The sequence below is a fragment of the Pipistrellus kuhlii genome, unplaced genomic scaffold, assembly GCF_014108245.1.
Source record: "Pipistrellus kuhlii isolate mPipKuh1 unplaced genomic scaffold, mPipKuh1.p scaffold_m20_p_11, whole genome shotgun sequence".
In the NCBI taxonomy this organism is placed as follows: domain Eukaryota; kingdom Metazoa; phylum Chordata; class Mammalia; order Chiroptera; family Vespertilionidae; genus Pipistrellus; species Pipistrellus kuhlii.
In genome coordinates this window covers 40535291-40551353 of record NW_023425416.1, presented here as the reverse complement: position 1 = coordinate 40551353, position 16063 = coordinate 40535291, and the positions used below count along the sequence as shown (strand labels likewise).

The following is a 16063-nucleotide window of genomic DNA, read 5'->3' as shown; positions in this document are numbered from 1 at the left end:
GAGATGTGTATGGACACCCAAGTTTGAACACATACCACACATGCACAGCTTAACCACCCCTCGGGCACACAGACCAGTGGCTATACAGGCCTGGGGAAGAGAAAACCAATAGTCCATGTAGGTTGTAAAAGCTGGTCTTGCACCATCTGGACAGTGAATTTGGGGTTCCCAGGTACCTGAAACATGATCTAAAAAGAGGGCAGAGTTTGGATTCAGAGGTCTGGAATCTGCTCACCTCATGGATGGGGGCTGGGCCAGAGAAGAATAAAAGCAGTACCCGCTAAGGCTCATGATAGAGCTCCTTTTGCTCATATATATATATATATATATATATATATATATATATATATTTTTTTTTTTTTTTTTTGGGGGGGGGGAGGACATATCTCATCAGAAATTTTTTTTAAAAAAAGAGAAAGAACTACATGTCTTGAAAGCAGGCAGCCTTTCCCAAATTCAATGTCACCAGTTGTAGGCACTTAGCCTGCAGCTAAATCCATGCTAATGATCTATAGCTTCAGCCCTGTAAACACAACACAGATGCTAGGAAACCCTTACGGGCTTAAGCACGCCATCCCACGTTGGCTGTGTCCAAGGAGGCAGTTGCTCCATGTTGAGTGCCAACACCTAAAATGCTGATCGAGGCCAGTAAAAGGCCAGATCCTTCTGTGCAGAGAAGCATCTGAGCCGCCTACGAGTTTTCAAATTAGTTGGGCCTCAAAAGTCAAACCATCTCGCCTTTACTGCGTAGGATAAATTCTGCTCTTTCTGCCTGCCCTCACCAGCAGTTGTCTGAGGCCTGAACATAGATGCTGGTCCTCCATGCTGGAATCTGGGGTTCAGTCACATGCCTTTGAAAATGATTCAGGTATAACCGTTGTAAATAGTCAAACCAAGGGTTTCCAGCAGTGGGTCCCACCACCACGATGCCGTTATCAGTCTAAGACTGTAGAGTTTCCTGTGCAAAGAGACTCTCCCCCATCTTGATGGTCTGCTGGACGAAGATAATCAGGAAGGAGCCAGATCATGCAAGCAAAGCAAATCATGAAATCAGGAGCACTGAACTTATGACATTCGCTGGTAAGTTTCCCCTTTCTCAAAAGAAATGTCTCTTTACCCTCTCCCTAACTTCCATCGTAACTCACGCATACACACAGATGCACCATGAAAAAAGAACCTGCACAATGCAAGCAGGGCAAGCTTAGAAAACACACACACACACACACACACACACACACACACACACACACAAACCTGAAGTAACCCTGAGCAGATTCCATCTTCCTTATAAAATAAAGATAACAACACTCATCTTCCTGGTTTCCTCTGAATATTAAATTAGGTTAAGGAATGTCAAACAGCTGGCTTAGAGCAGATTCTCCAATCTCCCCACTTCACCCTGAGACGAGCCAGTTTGCCTGCTCACACCCTTCTGACATGCCAAGCAAAGACAGTCAGCATTATCTTGAATGTCAGAAGCAACAAATATCTGGGGGGCGGGGGGGGGGGGGGGGCAAAATATTTACAATTAAAAGAGGGAGAGCAAAATGAGTGGTGAGCCTTCTGGCTGCTAATGAATATCTGCTATATCATTTATATTGAAAATCAGGAGTCAAATCTGCTGGATTAACCCCTGGAAGGATGAAGCTAACAAGGTGATACAGCAATGCTTTTACATGGAAATTGACTAAATGATGCCAAGCTGTAGCCAGGAACCATGTTTCCTCAGCACCCTATTTTAAACCTGGTTTGCATCAGGCCTAAATAGCATCCACACTGCTCTACAGCAGTCGGCAGCCCTAAAGGACCACCCTTCCCTTAGACCAGTGGTCGGCAAACTCATTAGTCAACAGAGTCAAATGCCAACAGTTCAACGATGGAAATTTCTTTGGAGAGCCAAATATTTTTAAATTAAACTATCTAGGTAGGTACATTGTTATTAACTTAATTAGGGTACTCCTAAGCTGGCCTTTGCTAAAAACTGAAGGGGCCAAAGAGCCGCATGTGGCTCGAGAGCCACAGTTTGCCTACCACTGCCTTAGACCAACTCTGCTCAACTACTTATAAAGCAAAACATAAAACCCTGATTTAAAAAAAAAAGGAACTTAGAAACTAAATTATGATTTCAGCACTCTTTTCCATAGTTCATCAGAATAAAAGAACCCATAGACCAGAGGAGGGGAATATCCGGCTTACGGGCCATATAAGGCCTGGAAAATCATTGGATCTGGTTCTGCCAAGGGATTAAGGGTGAATTAATTAAATGTCTGACCAAATACAGCAGGCTAATTTTAAGTTGATACTTCTGAATGGCCCTCAAATGATGCTATAATTATCCAAATGGCCCTGGGCAGTAAAATAGTTGCCCACCCCTGCTATAGACCAAACTCCCAATAAAGAGTGACGGCCTGGTTGGTCAAACACTTGACTCGGCTGCACTTTGTCCAGGGGGATGAAGGAGAGACCAGCGTTTCCTGGATAGTAAGTGATGCACCAAGTATGTACTGCAGGAGACCTGGAGATAGAGGAATGAATAAGCCACACCCCTTACCTTTGGGAGAATTAAAGGCCTGATGGGCAAGGTGATCACATAAAGATATAATTTTGGCCGAAACTGGTTTGGCTCAGTGGTAGAGCGTTGGTATGCAGACTGAAAGGTCCCAGGTTCGATTCCGGTCAAGGGCATGTACATTGGTTGCGGGCACATCCCTGGTGCAGGGTGTGCAAGAGGCAACTGGTCGATGTTTCTCTCTCATCGACATTTCTAGCTCCCTATCTCTCTCCCTTCCTCCACTCTGTAAAATATCAATAAAATATATTAATAAAAAAAGATATAATTTTGGCTTATTATTGTTAACAGTTGTTACAAGCTTAAAAAAAAAAAAAAAAAAAAAAAAGATGAAGAAAATAGGCCTAGCCCCAGGAGAGAATGTATCAGCTCACCCAGAGGCATTCAAAGCAGGTTTCCTTAAAAAGAAATGACATTTGAGTTAAGTCTTAAAAGACAAGTGAAAATTATCCAAGGTACAGGTATTCCAGACAGCACCCTCGGCAAAGGCACAGGTGCCCGCACTGCTCACAGCATGTGTGTGCACGGTGGGTGATAAAGAGGGGACTGGGAAAATGTGAGTCTTGGCGGGATGTTAGCTGCAGAATCAGAGGGGAACCAGATCACTGAGGGCCATGTTAGGCCAGATTCCCGTGTTAATAGGAAGAATAGAAGCTGGTATTTAGTGAGCATTTACTATGTTGCAGGCACTATGTTAAGCACTTTAGAATATAATATTTTATTGAATCTTCCGCAGAACACCATAAACCCCATTTTACAAATAATGACAATGACGGTGAGAGAAGTAACATCATTGCACAGATAGTAAATGGGAGGTGGGTTTGAAACCCAGGATAGCCTGATTCCAAAGCTTGTACCCTTTACTCTTCTACCTGCAAGTCTAAGCTGGAAGAAAGACTGGATGGGCACATGCATATGGGTCCCTCATGCTGGCTACAGACTGAAGAACTGAGGTAGCCCAGTTGTGGACCTGAAACAAGGCCTGTGTGGAAAAGAATAGATCAATGAAAAAAATGTTCAGTGAGTCTGAGAAGGAAAAATACCCACCCCCTAGCATTCAACAAGGAAGTGGGCTTTGGACAAAGGGGTCTGGAAAATAAACTGCCAGGGCTCCCTAATGCTTCCAAATGTACAGGATTAAAATGTGGATGTTCTCTTCGCCTTCAACAGGCTGCCACATGTTAAACTCCATGAGGGCGAAGAACATGCCTCTTACTCAGTGGCTGTCTCCTGTCTGAGCCCCTTGCCTGGCACAAGGAGGCACTCGCTATAAATACTGTTGAGAAGGAAGAATGAGTAATAGCCACTTTTTTTTTACAAGAGCCCCAGGAAGTGTCATTCTTTGTTTAAAAAAAAAAAAATAGGGCCAAAGGATAAAGAAAACCTTTAAAAGTTGGGTTGATAACCAAGGATTGGTAAACTGGAGTGGAAAACATGTAGCATGTATGCGGACTACACAGGGGACAATGAGGACGCATCACCGTGGGGTGCCATCTCTATAAAAAGGTGAGGAGCTGAAACAGGTTTGGCTCAGTGTATAGAGCATCGGCCTGCTGACTGAAAGGTCCCAGGTTCCATTCCTGTCAAGGGCAGGTACCTTGGTTGTAGGCACATCCCCAGTGGGGGGTGTGCAGGAGGCAGCTGATGCTTCTCTCTCATTGATGTTTCTAACTTGCTCTCCCTTCCTCTCTGTAAAAAGCCAATAATATATACATACATATATATATATGTATATATATAAAATATATATATATATATTTAAGTCGAGGAATCCAGAATGTGATGAGTGTTCTGCATAAATCATAACTGGTTAAAAAAAATAAGATATTGCTAAAGGAAGTGACTTAGAAAAGGAAATGTACTATCTGGTAACAAAAGCAATGAGACCTAAGATCACATTCTGGGCCTACTGCTTTCTGACTCTGACCAAACCAGCACATCATCAAAGTGACCTTAGGAAAACAGTTGATTAGTATGACACTTTTACCAACATTTAGTCAGTAGCAAGCAACTCTTGTTAGGTATTTGAAATGTGGAAGTCACATTTTTCAGATTGGAAGAGTTTCCCAACATGTAAAGTTTTCCCTCAAAAGAGTAATTACTTAATGCTGAGCATTTAGGGAAAAATGAATCTATTAATTTAAAAAGTTTTTTTAAGTTAAATATATTTCTTAGTGAAATTTTTTCTTATAGTGCAATCCTTTGCTCACTTATCAATCTGCTGAACAAAACATGGGTGTGGGTGTGTGTGTGTGTGTGTGTCCTGATAAGATGCGGTAAATAATCTCATTTCCTCATATCTTATCATGAATTAAGATATCTTGAAAAAAGTTTTGACAGTTGACCAATTATGTTGGAAAATCCTGAAACCATTTACTTATCTGGAAAATGAAAATGTAATCATGAAATTAGTTTTCTCATCTTCACTATCGTTACTTTCAACCTTCAACTAGCTTCAAAAATTTAATTTCAAATGAATACTCATTCAAAATGATTCCTTAGTTCAACCATTTTGAAACTTTAATTCCATAAAGATATGAAATCTGTGGGGTTTGTAAAACTGTTTAAAAGCCCAAATAAAAAGCCACTAGGCTTTTAATTGTTTAAAAGTGTGTACATAGATGAAATGAAACTGACTCATGAACTACTGAGTCTGGAATTTGTAATCATAAATCTTAAACTTGTAAACAAAACCTAACAAATCAGAGCCCACAAATTTCCTTCTTTCGTAATCTGAAACAAAAATTTTAATGATTTTGCACGTACAGAGAAAATTAAGGATGCATTTAAAATATTTATTAGTTAGCTATAACTCAGTTTTTAAGAGTCTGGGGTATAATCAGAGACAGTTGAACATATTGAGCATTCTGGTACTGAAATGTAGGACAACATCCAAGAATGAAACACCGGGATTTAATTTAACCCTAGAACTCACATTTGTGTTAGGAACTTTTGTATAAAATAATGCTTCTTCCTCATTCCATTAACAACTCCCATCTCCATGTCAACCTTCTATATGAAATTCTCAGTCCCCTGCCAACAGTCTGGAATGCACCAGTTAGAACCTGGTGCATATTTCTTCCAGACATACCTACAGATAAAGCTAACTTCTGCCTTAGAGTGCTGGTGTGGACTGTCAAACCCTCTCCATTCCTTCCCAAATCTACACAGGGCATCTCCAAGTCACCGCAGGGGGGAGGAGAGGGACAGATGAGGGAATGGAAAAGTATCCAGATCTAACCATGCCATTTTACAGATGAGAAAAACTGAGCCCTGCAAGGTCCAAATACTAAGCTACCCAGACCACAGTTGTAGATACTCTGCTATATGGATCCTAGCTGAAAAACAAACAAATTTTTAAAGTGTCAGGGGCTAGGTACTTTCCAAAACACATCTTTAAGTCTTCAGTTCATTCATTCCCCTCCCCCAAAAGAGAAACCTCTAGAGATAGAGATCTGTTGGGCTGCAGTTTACCATTTTCATTTAACCTTTCCGTTTCCACCCAGATAATTGCAGAGAACCATCAACTCCCCAGAAGATAGAGTCTTGCTGCAGGCAACCCCTCAGGCACTGAGCACCTAGCAGGCCCTGGGTCAATAGGTCAGTAATTCTCCGCCTCCACCTGACCATCCCCAGCCCCTGAAGCATCCAGGCCAGCCAAGCCTTCCTTGGAGTCAGATAACTTTCCTTTGCAGATCGCCTCTTTTTTTTCTTGAGAGTTTTAACCTCCCAGTAACTCTGGGCCAACAAGCCGGTCTGGGGGGAGTGTGTGGCCCTTCCCAGGGGCTAAGGATATAATAACCGGTCCTGTAGGGGGGTGGCCCGGCAAGCCCTGGGTAGGCACGCAGCATCGCCAAAGGGCCACGGGAGCCCCAGGTGTGCTAAGCGCTCTGGCGGCCTCCAGGCCGCGGTTTCCCTGCCTCCTCCAGATCACCAACTTCTCAAACTTCCCTTTCCGGGGGCTGGGGCGCGCCTCGAACGCAGCCGACACTCAACGCCTTTCCTGCCCGCACAAAGGGGGCCCAGCGCGCCCCGCGCCCCCTGCAAACTTGAACTTCCCTTCTCTTTGGAAAGCACGGCTCACCCACGCCCGTGGCTAAGGGGATCGGGGTGCGCGATGCCCCAGGGGGAAAGGTTCCCGTTTCTGCCGCTCGCTGCGTCCCAGGGACCAGCCTGTCAAGCGCAGCGCAGAGGCGGGGAGACCTGGGTTGGTGGGGGGGACCCCAGGCGCCCCGCCAAGCCCTGGCTGCGGGCCACTCACCCGACTTCTGGACGTGCGGAGGGATCGTGCTGGCGATGCGCGTCCACAGGACGATGTGCAGCGGCCACAGGCCCCGGAGCAGCCCCCGACCCATGGCAGCCCCCCGCCGATCGTCATAGACCGGAGCCCCAGCGCCTCCCCGGACCCCTGGCTGTGCCTCCGCGCCGCGCCCTCTCCGGGACCCCGCGCCTGGGCCGGCCGGGCAGATGTGCGGGCCAGATGTGGCGCCGGCTGGGCAGCGGCGAGGAGGAGGGGGCTGGAGGCCGGCGAGGCGCGGGGAGGCCCCCGGCGGCCGAGGGGAGCAGCGCAGGAGGCCCGCTCCTGCCCCGGTCCCGTCCCGTCCCGTCCCGGGCGTGTGCGCGCGCGGGCGTGTAGTCCGGCCGGGCGCGCGAGTGACTCACTCCGCTTCACCCGGCGCCGCGGGGGGAACAGGAAACTCCTCGCCAACAGCTGGGCAGGACCTCCCGCCGCCCGGAGCCTTCTCCCCGCTCCGCTCCCAGCCCCGGCTCGCTCTCTCGAGCTGCCAATCACGTCCCGGAGACCAGCCCCTCCCAGGGCTCAGGCCAACTTTTAGCTGCCCCCGGCCGCCCTCGGGAGTCCCTGCTCCTAGGATTGACTCTGCGGTGACTAAGCGCACACGTTTCACCAAGTAACTGCACGGAGGAAGTGTAGGTACTTTGCAAAGCACCCCCACCAAGCACCTTCCCCTTCCCCCTCCCCCCAACTTCTCAGGATGGTTCCAAGGTGCTTGCTTGAGAGCTGTGTTTGCAAACTGCAAGTTGCAACCCAGAGGTGGATGTTGAAATCCAAAGGAGTTGGAGCACTTTTTTTTTTTTTTTTCCTGTTAAAATCGGCAAAGTATTGCCTGGTGAAACTTGTGTTTCAGTTATGTAGGCAGTGTAGGTGGAAGTTGAGAAGTTTTTGTTTTGTTTTGTTTTGTTTGTTTGTTTTTCTCATATACTGTGCCTATGGATCACCTGAGACTCCTGCGAGAATGCAGATTCTGCTTCAGCACCTCTAGGCTGGGGCATTTCTGATGAGCTCCTGGGTGGTGGCTCCCATGACTCTTACGGGGGAGTAGAGGGGGTGTCATTCAGTGAAGAATTGTACATGATCAGTCATCACAGAGTTATAATGGCGGGAAAGTGTATCCTGTGTGGCAAAAAAAAAAAAAAAAAAAAAAAAAAAAATTAAAACCAAAGTGGCCTGACGGTCAGCTGGAGAGCCCGGGTGTGCATTCCAATAGTGCCAGCGATGAGAGAGAAGACATAGCCTCAGCTCTGCAGCAGGTGAATTCGTGGGAGCAGAACAAGAGAAACTTTTCACTTCCTCTTCTTGATAGGGGGACCAGGTGTGCCCCCAAACACTTCTGGTGTACGTGTGTGTTTTTTTTTTTTTTTTTTTTTTTTTTTAAATATATTTTATTGATTTTGTACAGAGAGGAAGGGAGAGAGATAGAGAGTTAGAAACATCGATGAGAGAGAGTCATCGATCAGCTGCCTCTTGCACACCCCCTACTGGGGATATGCCCGCAACCAAGGTACATGCCCTTGACCGGAATCGAACCCGGGACCCTTCAGTCCCCAAGCCGACGCTCTATCCATTGAGCCAAACCGGTCCCGGCATGGTGTACGTGTGTTTTGAAGTTAATCATTACCCAACCAAAAACACATTCTCTTTTGCATGTGTCTCACTTGGACAGCGAATTAAAGGCCCACCCTACTAATAGCTCCAGAGGCTTGGATTCCATATAACCCTCTGGCCAGGGCCTCCTCCAGCAGGTTCAACAACTAGCTCCTTTATCTGAGACAAAGATTGTTCGCACAGAGGCAAGGTGGCCAGGCTTACCGGAAATGCATCAAGGCAATGGCCTTCCCTGTAACCCCAACTCCCGAAACCTTCCCTGTCGATCCCTGGGTTCATTTGCTGGATCCGGACACCCTAAGTCTTGCCACCATGGTTCTAGCCAGCACCGAAGCTGCCTCTGATTGTGTCTTTTAGATAAATGCCACTTTCCCAGGTCTGAGGGTTAGGGGGCAGGAAGGGCAGGGAAATGTGGAGGACTTAGTATCTCCTTGCCTACCAAGGCCACTGGCAAAATTGGAGCCACTTTGCCAAAACCGGTTTGGCTCAGTGGTAGAGCGTCCGTCTGCGGACTGAAAGGTCCCGAGTTCGATTCCGGTCAAGGGCATGTACGTTGGTTGCGGGCACATCCCTGGTGGGGGGTGTGCAAGAGGCAGCTGGTCAGTGTTTCTCTCTCATCGACGTTTCTAGCTCTCTATCTCTTTCCCTTCCTCTCTGTAAAAAATCAATAAAATATATTTAAAAAAAAAATTGAAGCCACTTGAAGATGCAGAAAACTTGAGTTCAAATCTGCTTCTCCCCATTTCCTTCTCCACAGCCACCTGGCCTCTCCCATTGCCATCTTTTGAGCACAAGTCCCCTAGCCACTCACCCTCTGTAGGGCCATTCTGAGCCCTTTTACTCAGTTTCTCAAACTAGACCTGAAGTTGGTGTTTCAAAGTGCAAACCGGAGCATGCCCACCTTCTGATGAAAATCATGCAATGGTTCTCACTGCTCTTGAGATGGAGGGTAGGAACCGTACCCTTTGCATGCCTTCAAGCCCCCTTCTCTCTCTTATAACTTTCCATTGGACTTTCCCTCCTCTCCAGCTGAGGGCCTTCTCTACAGGCCTAGAAAATACCCTTTGTTCTTCCCACACAGGGCCCGTCCCTGGACGCACTTCGCTTCCTCTGACCTTCCTTTCTTCTTCACCCAGCCAACTTCTGATCAAAACTTCTGTAATGGACAGGCTTTCCCTGGCCCCCCTTTCACGATAGGTTCTCCTGGCACCAAATGCCTCTCTTTTTTAACACTTACCATGGCTATAATTTTATCATCCTGTAACTTCTATTCCTCTCCCTGACTTAAATCCAAATTTTTTGAGGACAAAGATCAGTTTCCCTCCCCTCATTATTGTACCCCCAGCACCTAGCACAAATAGGTGTTCAATACATTTTTGTTGGATGAATGAGCAAAGGAGATAATAAAGATTCAGAAGGGAGCTACGCTTAATCCTCCTAGTTATTTCATGATTCTAAAGAGGACAATGTATTACCTAATAAAATGAGATAAACAAGTTAGATTTTAGCTGAGGGTGATGTCACTAACTACTTCCTTTTCTTAAAAATAGAGAACTGTGTAAGTTTCCTTGTTTTTTTTTCTTCCTTTTTCTAAATTTGCCCAAGTTCCTCCACATAGCATACATTTGTTTCCTTTCTCCCCAAAACACCCTGAGGCAAATAAATACCCAATTGATTCTAAAAACTTTATTTTCTATACTTATTGCAAAGACAGATGTTTACATTGTTAGAGACGAGGTTTGAGGTATTTCATTCCATGGTGGAATATTTAACTGGTGGGCCCTGTCATCATGTATCACTAATGCTGATTTCAGTTTCCTTTGCCATTAACATTTCTTTTTATTATTATTATTGATTATGGTATCACATAATTGTCCTCATCACCCCTTTTCCATCCCAATCTCCACCCCACATATGCCCCCACCCTCCTGTGCCATTAACATTTCTGATTTGATCCTCAATATCCTGCGAAATTGATAGTCTGAATTCAACATTGCCAAGTGCAAACTTCTCTTTTAGCAACCATCATAATGAAATCAGGCATGTAAGCACACCTTTGACAACTTGACAATCTTGAAAATTTGTCAAGATCACCTTACTTTCTGGATTCTCATTGAGAGAGAAATTTAACATCCTTGATCAAGACATAGTGTCACACATCATTGTATATTTGACTAAATATAATTTTCTGTATATAACCTAGGCAGTTAATATGCATATGCAAAAAATCGGGCCACTTGCAAATGGAAACAAACAAACAAAAGCTTAACTCGGGACTTAAAAAACAAGGAAGGTAATGTTTGAGCCCTTACCAGGTTGAACAAAGATAAAAACCAAACTGAACCAAAGTTAAACAGCTTGAATATCTTCATTTACAATCACTAAACACACACTCATAAAACAATTGGACTGAATCAAAATGTGGTTAATGTGAGCCCTGCATTTCCCAGTTGTGATGAAGCAAGAATTTTCTACTCCCCTGAACTTGTTGACATGCAGCTGTTGAGGTTACTTTAGTCAACCCAAGTGGCTAAAGCAGTTGACAGGGAGATTCCTCTCCATGTAAATCAATCACTCTGCATTCTGGGCTCTTATCTCTTGCCCGATTTTCCTTCTATTGTGAAGCAGACCATTAAGCACTGAGACAATAGTGAACTTGTAAGGGTCACCCGCCCACCCTTTTAAGGTCATGGGTGATGCCAGTCCCACTGGGAAACATTTTGTGATAATATGATCTCTTCTCTGGCAGGGAGAACTTAAGGAGCATTATCTTTTTTTCTTTTTTCTTTTCTTTTTTTATGTCTGCTTCATGGGTACATGAAATGCATTATAGTTAGGCACTTATTTTTTGGAATTCTACCTCACCAATGACAAAATCCTTGAAAACACAGATTATTCCTTTGTCAACTTTGAACTCCACTCTGCACCTTACAATGTATATTTCTTATCTTGAATAGAATGAAAAATATCTATTTTCTTAATCCATTCTGTTGTTTGCAATTCTTCCTGATATTAATAGAGCCTGCAAGTGTATCACATGTTTACAGAAAGCATGAATAGCTCCTTTGGAAAAAATAACTTTAAAGAAAATTACAATAGTAATTTATAGATTACTTTTAGTAGAGTAAAATGTCTGAAATACGAACAAGCCAAAGGTGGAAAATAAAAAAAAACCCTTAACTTATCACGAAGAGATAATCACTGTCCACCTTTTGGGACACATCCTTGCAGTACTATAATATTTTAACCTTCACTTTCCAAGTAAAAGAATTTGAGGGTTAGAGAGGTGAAGTACTCAAGTACTTGGCAAAGGACACATGTCTAGATGGGAACTGAACCCGGATTTAAAGTAAGGCCTATCGAGCACCAGCAAACTAATACACCCTCCTTCCTGTTTGCTTGTTCAGCTGTTTCTTCTCAATATCTTTACAGGCTTGTTTTTCTTCCACGTATTGTTCAAATGGAAGTGCTTACCAATGCTGTTTTCTGCCCTTCTGTCACTCCTGCTGGGGACACATCTGTTTCTATGGCTTCACCAATATACCATAATTTCAAAAGCTAACGATCAAGTTCAAATTTATCATCAAAGCTACAATTATTCCAACTGCCTATTCTCTTCATAGATGTTCTGCTGGCATCCACACTTTTTGCTCTGAAGTGGAACTCCAAAATGTATGCCCCCTTGGCACATATCCTATATGAAGTAAAGGCTCCATCGCCAATGGGTAATCCAAGCCAGCAGCATAAAAATCAGCTAAGAGTTTGCCTCTATTTTACCCATCAGAACTTAGTAGGCATTGGGGTATATTTACTTCCAAAACACCTCTTGAATCAATTTTGTTCTCATCCTCATCACTCACATTGTTTTAGTCCTATTTCTTATTTCACTCTCTTAATCTTTTTGCCTCTCATCTCACCCCATTCTATCACATCCTCCAATGTTACCAAAATGTCCCCCTCCATAAATGCAAGTAGAGCAATCAGATTTAAAATCACCCAATGCCTTTTCATTGCCTTTAGAACCTAATTTCAACCTACCATTAATCTGTTTATTTATTCAATTAGCATTTAATTCTCTACTATTACAGAAATATTGAGGTAAGCAATGAAGACATAAGGACTCAGAACATATAATCCTAGCCTTAATTGAAGGGCACCAGGCTATGATCACATTCATGATCTAATGTGAAACATTCATAAGGAAACAAATAAGCTTATTAAATATGATGCCAGGCCAGTGTGGCTCGGAGATCATGTTCGATTCCCAGTCAGGGCACATTACTGGGTTGTGGGCTTAGTCCCTGATGTGGGACATGCAGGAGGCAGCCAATCAGTGATTATCTTTCATCATTGATATTTCTCTCCATCTCCCTTCCTCTCTGAAATAAATTTTAAAAAATATATTTTTAAAGCTTTAATAAAAAAATAAGTACGATAATATGATTGTCACAATGGTGAAAAGCTCAGCGTGATAAGCTAAGGAGAAGACACTACAGGCCACTAATCCAACCTAAAGGACAAAAATACATTTGAGCTGAATCCTAAAGAATGGTTAGGGAAGCTGAGAGGAAGATGCTGCAGATACAGAAGTCAGTAGTAAAGATAAGAAGATACATGAGCTTGGATTAGGTAAGGAGATGCAAATATTTCAGAATGCCTCAAGTATAGATTTGAAAGAATTTTATATTGAATTTGTGGGCCCAATTCTCCACCCCTGCCTGAATCCATGCTCTTGTGACTATGTGTACTTCTCGCTAGAGGCAAAAGGTTCTTATAGGCAAAATGATAATGGGGTTTGCTATGGAGATTGGGGGTGAAGAGAGCAGTAGGACTCTAATTTAAATTTGTGGTGTCATCTACAAATTTGATTATATACGCTCTTACAGAATCTGGCCAACATCATTGCTTGCTTACACAAAATCCATTCTCCCTATCTACTTTGCTGTCAGAGTCTAATTGTGTTTAGGATGTGACTTTACATCTTATGGAAAGGGCCCATCTTTGTTGAAGGGTAGATATGTGATCTAATTCTGAACAAGGAAATGTTAGCAGAATTCTGATGGGGGCTTGTGAGAAAAATGCTTTTCTACTGGTTACGAAGAAGTGTCCATGAAGAGTTCCTCTGCCCCTCACCACTCCTGTTCCTACCTTCAACATGGTTAGAGAAGGCTACAACTCTTAGGGAATACTGTCACCTTTCAGCAACAAGAAGAAGGGCAAAGGTATCACAAAATAGAACCAATACTAGCAACTAACTCAGTTTGGACATTATCTTAGGGTGGTAGGTAGTCTTCAAAGATGGCAATGGTCCCTTCCTTTCTCCCATGTTACTCTTCACCTCGAGAGGTAAGATGGAGTCTATTCTGTTTTCCCTCTCCTTGAATCTGGGAGAGCTTTCACCAACAGAATATGGTGGGAATGACACAGTGCCCAATCTAGAACTAGTCTCAAAGACAGAATTCCTCTCTTAGAAACTAGTTACCAGGTAAGAAGTCAGAACATCAGACTGTGAGAAAGCTCAAGCTAGCCACATACAAGGCACATGGAGAAAGAGATACCTGGCTATCCACCAGCTAGCTGCTCAGCCCTTCTGGCAAAGGCACTAAACATGTGGATGGATGAAGCCATCTTGGACTTTCCAGCCTTAGCAAATGCTTAGCAATCCTAGACCAAACAGAATTATAAGATATAATAAACTGATACTGTATGCATTGTTAGTTCCAGTCAACATCGTTTCTAATGCAGAGTAGTCCACTGAAGAAATGGAAAGATGTTCTAGTCACCATATGGCTGTCAATCTGTATACCAAATACAGAACCACATCAATTATGAATTAAGAATTGCATGGTTTCTCCAATTATCTTGTGAATCATGCAATTATATTTGTATGGATTTGTGTTAAAGAATAAATATATTTATATTTTACATGTGTAATTATATGTTGCAAATATGTACATATACCAACATTTTGTAGGTTTATTTAGCTAGTTAGCTATTTGTACATAATAATAAGGGATCACCGAACCCAAGAGTGGCCCAAGGTAACTTCAGCTTTGAGAGGCCCTGTCTTTCATGCCAGAAAGAAGCGTTTGTACTTCAAACCCAAGATGATGAAAGACATGGGAAGGGGATTTTGTTCAGGGGAGGGAGATGGTCAGAGATAATCATATAAAACTTTCAAATTAGTGATCTGAAACTCTGAAAGATGCTCTGAGGACATGCCTATGTCAGGAAAACAGGTGTGAAATAACAAGTCTGAACCAAACTCATGATCATGGGAATAGAGAGAAATCTATATTAATAAAAGCATAATACCCTAATTAGACCAGACATCCTTCCAGATATCCTTCCAGATGACCTTCCAGACAAAGTTGCAGCAGCAGGGGCTTAGCCCTTTGCACAAATTTCATGCATCGGGCCTCTAGTAAATAGATAAGAAAGCTAATAAAGAACTCAGGAAGCAGGAATTGGTGTCTGAAACTGAGTTGGGATGAAGAGAGGGATGCTTTTGCAGAAGGCAGCTTCCAAAGCACCATGCACTTCATAACTGTAGCCAATCAGCCCATTTACTAGTATGTGCCACACTCTATGCTGAGTTTTTTATATGAATAAATGTCTTAAGACTTCCTAAGGACCCGTGAGGTAGATAATATTATCATGCCCATTTTATAGATGGGACTACTGAACCACAGAGAGGATAAGTAATGACAGAGGCAGAGTTCCAACCCAGCAAGATGGGCTGCAGAGGCCGCACTCTAAGCCACTTTCTTGTCTGCTGCCATTACACTGGCCACATTTCAGTCTCTGCCCCTAGACTATGACATCCTGGAGGCACGGACTGTGTTTTAGCTTACTGTGCCTGGTCCATATTAGTTGCTCAATAAATACCTGTGAATGAGAGGGTGACTCAATGAACAAACTCCACAGTATATAACACAAGAACCATTGTGAATTTGGGAAATTAAATCTGTAATGCTCTTGATGCCTGACAGCCAAATGAGGCTAACTATGTTTGTCATGGAATTTGAACATCAACATCAACTTCCACTGCTGAAAAATACTTCTTAAACATGCAAATGGTATAAATAAATAAGGATAGATTTCACTTCCTGAAAGAGCATTTATGTTCATGACAGTGAGTTACATTTATCAACTTCAAGCTGGTAAAAATGTTCATCTCTGATTCTTAAGATTTTTTAAAAAATGAAAGTTACACAAAACACTACATTTCTTTTTTTCTTGTCTAACTTGATCTTGCTTGCTTAGAAACTCTGGACAACTTCACTCGCATCTTGACATTATTTTCCAATCTGAGCTCCAAAATCATTCCGTTTAATAAGTAGGTGTTCACCAAATTATCTCACAAGACTTGAAAGTTAGAAACTTAATCAAACATAAGTTATTACTTTAATTATAACAAACTATTTTAATTGTTCATTTCACAAAAGTACAAAATCACTTAATGGTGCAGGTTTGTTGAGTTAAAAATATGTCTTAAGATGAATTACTTTAGTTCATGTCAAATAATTGATGATAATCATTTTAAGAGCTATACTTAATTTGTTCTTCAAATTCATGGAAATACATAT

At 43.0% G+C, this 16063-nt stretch overlaps 1 protein-coding gene across 1 annotated transcript in view; it reads right to left on the bottom strand.

The window, feature by feature from the left end:
* TGFBR2 (transforming growth factor beta receptor 2) overlaps nt 1-7311 on the bottom strand; it is a 77441-nt gene extending 70130 nt beyond the window's left edge. The window contains exon 1 of the mRNA XM_036431678.1: nt 6831-7311. Within this exon, the coding sequence (XP_036287571.1) occupies nt 6831-6924 (94 nt within the window). The 5' untranslated portion in view covers nt 6925-7311. The remainder of the gene's footprint in view (nt 1-6830) is intronic.
* Between the last annotated feature and the right edge of the window lie 8752 nt (nt 7312-16063).